Source organism: Mya arenaria, chromosome 6 (genome assembly GCF_026914265.1).
Source record: "Mya arenaria isolate MELC-2E11 chromosome 6, ASM2691426v1".
In the NCBI taxonomy this organism is placed as follows: Eukaryota; Metazoa; Mollusca; class Bivalvia; order Myida; family Myidae; genus Mya; species Mya arenaria.
The window spans coordinates 32,048,444-32,060,914 of NC_069127.1; the positions used below are offsets into that span (position 1 = coordinate 32,048,444).

At 33.5% G+C, this 12,471-nt stretch overlaps 1 protein-coding gene across 5 annotated transcripts in view; it reads left to right on the top strand.

Annotated features, from left to right (window-relative positions):
- The window catches only part of LOC128237220 (protein-methionine sulfoxide oxidase mical3a-like), a 57,902-nt gene continuing 45,431 nt past the window's right edge, over positions 1–12,471 (top strand). For 2 of the 5 annotated variants that reach the window (XM_052952561.1, XM_052952560.1), the window contains exon 1: positions 10,688–11,538. In XM_052952561.1, the coding sequence (XP_052808521.1) occupies positions 11,463–11,538 (76 nt within the window). In that variant the 5' untranslated portion in view covers positions 10,688–11,462. Of the gene's footprint in view, positions 133–5,179; positions 5,431–10,684; positions 11,539–12,471 lie in introns of those variants that run through there. The other 3 variants (XM_052952562.1, XM_052952565.1, XM_052952559.1) reach the window with 3 other exon arrangements.

Sequence of the window (12,471 nt, forward strand, 5' to 3'; positions counted from 1 at the left end):
TTCGTCAAGGGAAGGCAACTCTTACCTTTTTATGCGTCCGAATTCCAGCAAAAAACATATTTTTCAAATAATTAAGACATTTCTCATCGCTAAAAGTGTTAGATGTTGAATCTTCTTTTATTGTGAAATTTGGTATGTATGAAATTTGTTAAAAATTTAATATTGCCAAACATATATCTTAGTTTCTTTAATCCAATTATCACTCTCAGTATCTCTCATTATCACTGTATCAGTAATTATCTAATTATTTCAATATTTGAATTTGGATTTTTTTATAAGGCTTGTCATTTTTAAATTTACCAAACAACTCGTTTTATGTGAAATACAATCCAACGTATACCACATATTGAATTTGGGCTTCTTCTGCCAATTCCAAATAACTTCAAGACTGACAAGTTGAGTAGTGACTAGTGTCAAACTTCGAAGTTCAAATGAACTGTACATGTGTTGTTGAAGACAAGGTTGAGCAAGTTAAACTTAAGGTTTACAGTTAAAGGTTAAAATCACTGTCTAAACAGTCTAAGCACTGATACTCTGCAGCTGGGACTTGAAGCCCTCAATGATATTGGCTGCAACAACTGTATCGGAAGTGAGTCCTATGGCGATAGGAAAGAAGGAGCCTTGATGTATCAGGATTCTTGAGTGTTGGACCAGGAATTGCATGCGTTGACCTCTCAATAGACAAATGTTAGCCATGACCAAGTATGGTTCAACTGTAGTCTTAAATAATAGACGTGTTATACGGGATTATCTTCCAATCCCTAACGTCTAAACGGGAATGTGCAAAAAACGGGGGTGTTTTAAAAATATTGAAATTGTTTTAAGTGAAGTATTTTATGGTTGAAATTGATCATAAAGAGTTATATTCATATTTTACCATGTAAGTGAAATGTTATTTTGCACTAAACAAGCATTTAATGCATTAAAACAAGTTGTTTACCGTTCCAATAAAACGAAAGTTGACTGACACAGAAAACAATTATGCGAAGGGGAACAACTCCATACAATCGTAATAACTCGGCCTCCTCCGACAAAGCTTCGAGATAGACCTCGTTATACAATCGTAACAACTCGGCCATGGCCGAAATGTTCCGAGCTATTTAAAACTGTGCCCTGAAGCCTTGCAGGTGCCCTTCATGTATATATCGTTATGTTTTGACAGAATGAAATGAAAAAAAGCCGTCAAACTCATAATTATAAGTTGGATATTTATTTTTTGTGTACGGAACTAATATAAAATAACATTATCTGGTAATATTTCTTGTTTTTATGATATTTTATAGACTCTATATGCTTTAACCCAGAATCCTGATCGAAACAACTACCCACTTTTGATACTAAACAATTTGTACGTGAAGGATTTGCCATATCAAAAATCTAAAAAAAATCTGCCAACGTACAATTATTTGGACTAGGTTCAACTGGAATACATGTAGCTATGAAGTGATGAACCATTCAATACATCATGATAACTTTGGCCTGGTGACAACGTCGTTTGCCTTGGCTAATCTCTTTCCCAAAGGTCAAGGTCACACCCAAAGGTTAATCATTATATTCATACAGTGCTGTAATCTTGTCAGGCTCAGCTGACTTTTGGAATAACTTGGCATAAAAAGATGACATGTTGCATGCAAGACCCACATCCCTACATCAGATGTCAAGGTCACAATGAAAGGGTAATCATAATAGAAAGCTTTATATATAATAATGCATATAGAGTATATGAGGGAATTTTGAAATTAACATACCACATCTGTTAGTCAAATAAAGTTGATGTGCTTTGCACATGACCCACATCACTATCTTTAGGGTCAAGGTAACACTTAGGTTAATCATTATTGAATGCTGCACATATGCATGTACAGTATAGGTGGTCATGTCCAGGCTGTAACTTTGTCATGCATGGCAGGATATTAAAACATAGTTGTGCATACATGTATTTTCTGTACCAAAAAGCAACATGTTGGGTCTCAGGACCTTGTCTCTGGAAGTGTTGCATGCAAATCCCAGGTTCGTCGCTCCTCCACACTTGAAATGAACCATCCTGGGGTCCTGCACCAAATGTTGATATTAGCTCTTTCTGAATGTCGGCATAATCCATTTATCTTTTCGGGTCATCAGGAGCATTTGTCATTGACAGTCACAGCCCATGTTTTATGTCAGGTTGATGGAAATGAGAAATGTTTGTGATTTTGGTGAGCTTTAAACATGCACGCACTGCAAATTCTTTGCAACTCAAAGTCAGGAGCACTTCTTACTATTATAAAGCTATTAAACAATTGCTTAAAATTCTAAAGTGAATCTCCTTAACAATTTGTTTGCAAGGGTACAGGAACAGAGACACAACTGCTTCATGAACAAATAAAAGCTGTCTGTAAGAATGTTTTATCAATGACGTTTTGCAATTCAACCAAATGGTTGTAAGCAACAAAGGCAATTGTTTGCATTTAATTCAAAGCTGCATGCTTTTGCTTCTTATTTGTCTGATACTGCTAAAATTTATGGATTTAATGTCTCATGGTACATGTACATATATAATTAAATGCAGAGTATAATGAAGTTCTGGTTGGTATAATATGATGATTTTGTATGCATTCTTATGGTCAAAGTTTGCTTTCACACTTTAATTTGCATGTATATCAATTCTTGTTTCTTCGCTGGATTTTTTAGCAGTATCAGACAAATAAGTAGATATAGCATGCAGCTATGAATTAAATGCAAACAATTGCCTTTGTTACCTGAGACAATTTAGTTGAATTGCAAAATGTCATTGATAAATCTCTATTACAAACAGCTTTTATTTGATCATGAAGCAGTTGTGTCTGTATTTGTTCCTTTTATCTTGTCCCAAGCCATAACAGACAAGTGCTTCCTGTCATGTGACCTGTATTTCTGGTATTGTGACCAGTGCTGGAAAAATTCACTTTTCCAACCCCAATGGAGTGTGATTTATGAAATTTATAAAAAACAAACATATTTTACATCATTTTTTTACAGTTTGAAGTAAAAGGTATGCAAAAAACAAGAATCAAACATGTGTTTCATAGGCTTGCGGCAAGCCTCATAAGCATAAACAGATTTCCACACATGCTCTTGGGTCAGATATTCCAATCTGTACCTGAAACATATGAAAGAGAGTTTTGCATTCATATTTTCCCTTTGCTTCCTTTGGGTCATAAAAGATGTGTTTGGTTCGAGTTACATCCTTTTCAAAAACAGGTAGGCGTTTTAAAAAAAAAAAGGTGGAAAAAATTAGGCTTTATATAAGAATGTTATTATCAACATTGGTAATAATGTTATTTAAAGTTATCATCTGTATAAAGCTTTAAAGGTTTAAAACTTCATGTATATTAAAACATACCGTATAAAAACTTTTTTATTTGATTTTTTTTTTTACCAAAGGTCAATAAAAAGAATAGCGTTGGTGCTTAATTTTTAGGTCACAAGGTCTGGTAGCTTGAACAAATTTTTAGCCTTATCTGATCAATCAGTATGGAGAAACAATAGTTTCCATATATTGTCGTAGTAGGCCATTGGTTACTGCTTCTGAAATGTGTAGATTGTAGACTCAGTTGCTAGGAAGTACACTTCATACTTTTGCTTCAAAGATACTGCACAATTTTTGCACTAAAGCTGCCCCCTTATGCCTCCGTTACTCTGATATCTTTAGATTTACTGATTAGCATTTGTATTAAATTGTTTGTGAACATTGGGTGGACACATTTTTCATATAAACATGTGCTTAATAATGCTTGCTACCAATACTTAATAGTATTTCATCATATTCCATATTATGAATTTTAGGTCAATGTCCTAGTGATACAAATTTGAACTGAGCCCAAACAACAACCTAGCAGAGGGTACTTCAAAAACTAAATTGTAGGGCTCCGGGCTAACATGTGCTTATTTGCAACCACTGATGGCTTGTTTAAAGCTGCACTTACACATATTGAACATTTTGACAACTTTTTATTATTTATTTTTTGTCTTGGAATGAGCCAATTTCTGCGAAAATCCATGGAAACCAGTAATATAAGACTGGTTAAAATAAGATCACAGATTTTTCTATTGAAGTTCAAAAATTGATGTTTAAATGCATTTTTCTTATACGGTAAGTACCGGTAACAGTTTAAACCATAAAACATTAAATTTCGAACTAATATATATACATATATATATATATATATATATATATATATATATATATATATATATAAATGAAAATATGCGATCTGATTTTTTGTCAGCAATCTTTTCATGGGATTGCAGATATTTACGCAAAAATTTGCTCTTTTCAAGACAAAAATAAAAATGTTGTCAAAATGGTATATCTGTGAGAATACAGCTAGATTCATAACAGTGGGGCCTAATTATACTGGCTGTAAATACGGTTTTAGCTACCGGTAGGTTTTAAAAAAAAACAGGATGCACTGCTGCAAAAGAGTAACAGGATGCTAAGGTAGAAAAAGGCATATATATTGTATTAGGCTGTGAGAATTTTGAGCATTATGAATTTGACAGTAAATGAAAGAAATTGTGATTCAACTACCAATTTTGAATGAAATTATGATCATATTTTAATAAAATCAAAAGAAATATTAATTTTGATAGTCTTAAAGTAATAAATTCTATAAAGGCACAAGGGTGCCCGTGCTGATCTCCATATGAGGGCATATTAAAGGGACTGTTACCAAAAAAGACCAGGATGCACCACCCTTCCAGAACTCTGAAGCAAAAAACCTCCTGTAACATAGTTCCTCTTTCATTAGCAAATCAAGGGTGTGCGCCCCCTCTTAAATTCTAGTTGACTATTTTAATAATGGAGAGAAAAGAACAGAAATAAGCTGGAAGGGCACCATTTCCAACTAGAATTTGTTAATTTTTTCTTCGAGGACTACCCCCAAACCTCCTGCCAACATTTTAACCAAATAAATTCTGGTTCTGTCAATCTGATGGAGGGGCGAAATTCAAAAGGTTACGCCCCTAAGTTAACGCCCCCTCTAACATTAAATTCTGGATGCACCCCAGCCTCATTCTCTATCAAAAGCTGGATGTAGCATTTAATATAATGATACATTGGTATGTTTTCAGTCCTGCTGTCCAAATGTTCCTAGACCAGTGTACATAATGTATAATCATGTGATAGATAGTAATATCCACCATGTGTTATCTGTTGCAGGCCAAACCAGATTCTGAAGGTACCAGCACAGCTCATAATCGCTACAGGAACTTAATAAGATAAAGAGGCCACAAGTTTACAGGAATTTCAACAAGTTGTGGGTGGATCTAGTGTTAAAGAAATTTACCAGTGAATCTGTGTTACTAGTGCTGATTTTAAGTGTTGGATTACCAGAAAACAACAAGCAGTGGGTCACCCTGCTGCGGATATTAATCAAGTCTAGTTGGATTGCCTTCATGTTATATAAACAGGTAGGTTCAACTTGCATGTATACATGTGTATGTAGTGTGCAAAAATGTTACGTGAAGGCCCTCATGTTGATGTACATGTAATATGCATGTACAAGTTTCAAGAGCTATACGGTGCAGTATTCTGTAACCTGGAAGTCTCTTCATAAAGTTGTTCTTTATTGCTGCTTTGAAGGTGTGAGAAATGTGGTTTCTGTTCATTAAATCCTGAAGGTCAATGCACCCGGTGTACTGCTTTGTTATTTTGATCTCATATTCTAAGTTGTAAATTATCAGAAAACATTATTTCAATGAGGGACACTTACGGGCGTCTGTTTGATGCCAAAGACTGTTGAAAAGAAAGTATAATGTTTGAATTTATCATGTCAGTGTTATAATACATTAATATTCAGTGCTCCAGCCAGGATTTGAAAAGGGCATAGTGGTATGTCAGAAAGGGCATTTTTGATACAAATAAAAAACACCTTAATGGTGCATTTGCAAGGGCCAATGTTCAATTCTTATAAGAAAAATAATAATATATATATAATATATTCAACCTTGTATATTATGTAAATATATAGCTATATCTTTTTCTATCTTCAGATATAACTAAATATTTGAACAGGATGAAACAAGCTTATGTTTTAGAAAATGCAATGTTTTCATCCTTCGGATAAAAAAAATAACCTAGAGCAGTGGAGTTGACATTGAGCCATGTTTCATGCAAGCTGCTGTGTGTTACTCATTGATTGGTAATGAGTAACCGTTGGTGCGGGCCAACTCTGGAATTCCTTTCTCTATTGTTGTTCATTTTCTTGTAGAATCCTCTGGTATTTTATCAGTGCCTAGCAATCATTTTCTTCTATAAAAATAAACGGTAATAAAGCTTTATTTCTAGCTCTGGCCTTGTATCGTGGTTTGTGGGGCAAGATTTTTTTGCATTTTTCGTAACTTAATCAAGCTCTGTTGGAAAATGAGTCAACCCGAGATAGACTGACATTGTATCTTATCAAATTTTATTTATCGAAAGATTTACTCTTTCAACATTTAATTACTAACATAATTTTATAATAGAGTTGAGGGTAAGCAGTACTTTTTCTTTAAAATAACAGTTTAAATCTTTAATGTGTTTTTCATAACTATTTGGGGAATGGGGAAGGGGAGGAGGCCTTTTTGATTGGGAAAATTGCATCATTTGGACTTAAATTGAGAATTCCACTTTTGCCTAGAAATGTATAAGAATAGTATTACTTTAAAAACTAGACAATTAAAGAATATAAAGTAAAAGGATGAAGTTTCTATCATTAAATGATAAAGAATATTTAAATTATTCCTAGCAAAAATTGTCCAATTTTTATGAAATTTTATAAAATAATCCAACAGAAATTGGATTTTTTATTTTTACTTTTTGGAACAAGGACTGGGGCCACTTGTCCCCAAACTGGTAATAAAATTAATAGATGAAGTTTGGGAAGACTAATGTATGATATTTGATTTTAACTGGATTTATTGGTACTTTTTATATCATCTTTGTGGGATATAGTGCAGCTGGGTTTCAAACCCATGGCCTGGAGGCGATCACCAAAAGTGGATGCTCCATTTCTGAGTTGCCAAGTCGGTCAGTGATATTTCATTTTGTGGTACATAATCATTGAATTGCATTTACAGAAATACATATTTTTTATCTTTGTTTAGAATTGATCAGAGGCAGCTATATAGGTAAATCATACCCCAGCTGTTTTGAGTCATGATTCATTTACATGTATTGAAGTGATTTGCAGGTATGAATCAGTGCCAGGCTGATTTCTAATAATTTCAGTCATAAAATACGAAGTAAACTTTTTCTCCACACACCTGGATATCACTGGCTCGTTAATGTCTTACCCACACATTTCTGCCAATGGTTTCTATGAATGGAGGTTATTAGAAATTGATTTGTCTGATTAGCAATCATACTTGTTAACTGACAGAGTATATTCAGTGATAGAAGTTGAAGGGTGCTTCAGATTGTTAGGGAAATCAGGTATAACAGCCTTGATTTCACCATTCCTAGCCTTTCCTGATGTTCTAATCAAGCTGTTTGATGGTCAGGGAGGGTCAGGAGGAGTTCATATTAATTGCAAGTTGAGAACCAGTATTTGTTTTAGGTTTATTTGTTGGCAGATTGTTCAAGTCTCCCTGCAAGAGTGTGCCATATAAGGACCTCGTAATGGGGATTTATACCTTGATCAACACTGGTAATTTAATGACAGTTTATTATAATTATTTTATTTATTATTCTTATTCTTCTTCTTATTATTATTATTATAAATTTATTCTCTGAATTAGACCCCTAGAGCAGGAAAGATTGTCAAAATCCTTGGGTAAGGGGATGTTACAGGCATCAAAAATCCTTTGCAAAATATGTGGCCAAGTCATGATGGTGTTCTCACTGGGCCTGTAAAAATCTCTCCTGGAATCACATGCTGTATATATATGACCCCCTCCCTGCTCAAGCCATCCCCCATCACCCCCCACTCCACCCCACCCCACGGTCACCCCATACCCGGGTTGGGCAAAACATTGATAGATGCTTTAAATTTCAAACATTTCACACGTCTAGCAGGTATGTACATAGTTACAAGAAACATCCAATTTCATTTTGTTTGTTTCACATTTTCTTTCTTTTTTGTATGGTATCACTTGATCTAGCAAAGAATGAAAATTTAGGATGGATCTAGACATCATTTCATTGTGTTATAGGAATAGCTGGCAGGTCACTGACCAGACCTAGAGAAACAAGATACAATTACCTCTCCGACTGATAGTTTCATATATAATAATTATATCCTAAATGTTTTGTTTTGGGTTGTTTTTTTTTGTTCCGTAATACCAATATTGAATGCATAAATTTCAGACTTGCATCATTTCAGATGTGGTGTAATCATGATGTGGTTCTGTTACACAAGTTCTTGCTTGTACATGTACTTCCATTATGTACTTTATGTCCACAATTCCAGACAAGAGATCAGCTATCAGGTCACATCTGCTTGTAATCATCTCTGGGCATGAGAATTACTCTGATAGTTCATGCTGATACAGGGGAACACTATCAACTTAATTTAACCAAACAACACTGGTTCCAGTAATGGGCAACACAAACAATGCAAAATGTATGGTGTTTCATCTATAAACCAACACAGCAGGATTCAAATATCCTTATGAGAGGAGAGAGAAACTGTATTGTATCTAGATCATCGATGTAGTTGTATGTGGGGACTAAAACATTTTTGAAGTCTTCTTTAATAAAAAAAACATGGTTCCTCACCCACCCCCTCTCCCACCCAACCCTCTCATACCCACCCCAAGTCATTCTACTCTAGATGTGCCATTGTTGGTTAGACAATTTTAATTGAAATTCAAAGCAATTATTACACTAGAAGATAAAAAGCTGCATTTTTTTGTGGAAATCAATATTTAGAAATATGATTTTGGAAGTTACTGTTCACTGTCTTAGTTAAGTAGTTTTTCAAGTGGTTATAATGCTGATCTCATAATTCATCAAAGAAAATCTTAATTGATCAATGAAAATCTTTCTTCCTTCTTGGTCATGTTATAATTGATCAATGGCTGACTAATATGTTGGATTTCCAAATCAAATACCAACACTAAGAGCTTTTGTTGAAGTAAGTAAGTCATTATTTAACTGTTGATGATGAATGACATGCTTTTGGCTTGCTGCCACTCTGTGACTGACTTAAGGGCGGGTGTTTCATGGGTTCGTGTTTTTTAATTACAGAATTCTATTGATTAGGGATGGATGTTACGCAACATGTATTCTGCACTTCCTAGTTCTTTGACCTTCAGCAGCTTAGGTGTTATTATTACTGATTGTATTGATCATGTTGGTATTGATAGGGCCTTAAAATTTTTTTGTTTGGTTAGGGTTACATCCTTTTCAAAAATAGGTAGGGTAGGTAGGCTTTTTTATTTTTTTTTTTTTTTTTTTTTTATTAGGCTTTATATAAGAATGTCATTTTCATCATTGGAGAATGGTGTTAAAGTTATCGTCTATATAAGCAATTAAGGTTTTAAACTACACATTTTTTTTTTTTTTTTAGTTTTTCATTTATTTTTTTCAAACTGACTATAAAAACGTTAGGGTCGGCGCCTATTCCGTAGGTAGGGTCGGGTAACCCGAACCAAATGTATTTTTTTTTAGGCCTAGATGTTGAGGTAATGGAAAGGACTACTCATACAAATGTAGATCTATGACAAATGAAGCTAAAAAAGTAATATTCAGCCATTGTGAATTTGTATTACTAAATGAATATTTTCATTATTGAAAATAAAGACTAGAATTAAAGGAGATGCTTTTTCCTAATTTCTTCACTTATATCGGATAATTTTGAACGCTTGACTTGATGCAGGATAATTTTAAAGTGATACTCTTATTTAAATTCAATAAATTAAAACAATTGTGTTAATTGTGGTACATCTTATTTGGATTAAGAGTATATCTTCAAACATGTGACTTTAATGCAGGATAATTTTAAAGTGACACTCATATTTAAGATCAATAAATTAAAACAATTGTACTTATTGTGGTACATCTGATTTAGGAATAAGAGTGCATCTTTAAACAATGGACAAGATAATTTTAAACAATTGACTTGCAGGCAGTTGTATTGGTTTTGACAGTTGACAGTTGTAATTGTTTATCAGGTGTAAAACGTCCCGCTGTCTAATATAGCATGCCTCGGAGCAAAGTATTGTTTGTGACAGACTTAACAATGGTAGAAACACCTTCGAACTGTCGCCATTTCCTTCTTACCGGCACATCCTGCTTTAAACCCTTTTAGGGATCTGTTAAGGAGTTCTGACTTACATTTTATCGGTGTGGATTATTGAGTACATAGTTACATTATATGGCGACGAGGAGAAAAACGATATGAATTTTTGGATGTTACGTATTTTGATGATACTGGAATGTTGCGACTTAGTGAATATGGAATTATCAGAGTGATCTACATATGAGTTGCAGTATAGTTTCGAGCAAATGGAATATTGAGAATTTATCTATCATGGAATAATTAGCGCTCATATGATATATAAGCGTATAGATTTTTCTCATTGTGTACGGAATGGATGATTATTATGTTCGTATCAATCATCATTATTATTTCTAGAGATTATTGTAGGCTCGGTAGAGCAGTCGAGAAGATAAGATAAATACCATAGTAGAAATAATTTGTACACATTATTATTGGGAGATGATTTGTTGAAGATTGTAAAATAGATACTGATCGTTCATTGATCCGGACACAAATATTGGTTGAAATATTACCCGCTGCTGACTTCAACAGTTTTTTTTTCAGTGTCACTGTAGACAAATGGCGTTAAAAGTCAGGAATACTATTGTATCAATAGTTGACATTGCATAAATACAATTATAATTATAAAAATAATTACATTTCAAAATTGGTTTGGACTGAAAAATTGGTTCTTTAATATAAGTGGAGATATTTCGTTCTGTCTGCTCTGAGCATGGATGTAATATGACCATATGAATTGAATGAATTTGTGATATCTACGCTATTTAATTATTTAATTGATCGATGTTAAAAGTTCACTGTGAAGGAGTGCAGCGATAATCATTTATAATGACCGATTGTTCTCAAGTAAACTGGACATACTTAATATTCCTACATGGATTAAAAACGGATTAAGTCTAGTGTACCAGCTTATATAAATCTGAAATTTTAAGGAAAGAAACAAAACATGGATTACTTTACATAATGTGGCAATAAAATATCAAGAACGACGTGAGGAATGTGAATAAATCTTGCAGTCTGAGGAATAAATTTAAAATGACATTGTTGCTTCTATAATCGTTGTGTTTTAAAATTTATGAAGTCTTTAAAATAACAGGGAAATTATTCACTTGTGCAGTGGAATATATATGTTGCATGATGGTTTTATTTAAATTCATCAAGGAAATGAAATAATATTGCCAGTGAGGAAATATATAGTTTTGCGCTTGTGTATTATAAGTGTAAGGGGCGTAGGGTACGATGCTGCTGCTGGGATCCGATGTGGAGACCCGACGAGGGTCTGTGCCCACTAATGGACTTATCGACGAAGACAATGGTAAGACAAATCCTATGGGTGTTTCTTCATTAAACATTTTAATAATAAATTAATTTTTTTAAAAAGAAAAAAATCGTATAATTTCAAACTAATAATTAGGCCTACAAAAAAAATACATTTGGTTCGAGTAACCCGACCCTACACACGGAATAGGCGCCGACCCTACCGATAACTTTAACACTATTCTCCAATGATGAAAATAACATTCTTATAAGTTATATAAAGCCTTATTAAAAAAAAAAAAGCCGACCTACCCTACCTATTTTTGAAAAGGATGTAACCCTAACCAAACAATTTATTTTTTTAGGCCTTATGATGCCAAAAAAGTTATGACAAAAAAAATGTTGTTCATAAATATACTCTAAGTGCTGCGTCTATATTAAAACTATTGTTTTCATAAATATGCTAATGCCTTAATGAGCAAATGTATATTATCTATAATCACCTTTTTGGCATCGTAATTTTTTGTTTTAATATTCTTTATATATATGTATTAAAAATTTCAGTTTGAAAATGTTTATTTTTTCTTTATGATCATGAAAGCCCTCCTCCCCCAGGGATCTGTTTCATCCTTTGTTAAGAACCAGAAGGCTTTTCAGTCTTATTACATTGTTTTAAATTTGTCTTCAATTCATTAAGTGCCATTAAGATTTAATTATTTTACAGATCCCTGCAATATGTTGATTTCTATCATCTTTTTTGTCAATTTCGGAGATGCGTTTTTGATAGCTGATAAAAAAACAAATCAATTTGTAATTGCCCAGGGCTAACAGTCCGTCTCGGATGTGTCCCATGTTCTTTGCAGTGTTGACATGAGGTCTAACATGCTTCCATGAAATGCAGAATAATCAAAAGTGTTTATGCAACAAATTCATTTGATGTAGACACACACTAAAATGTTTCAATGAATCTTTCATCACACTGAAGGCCACA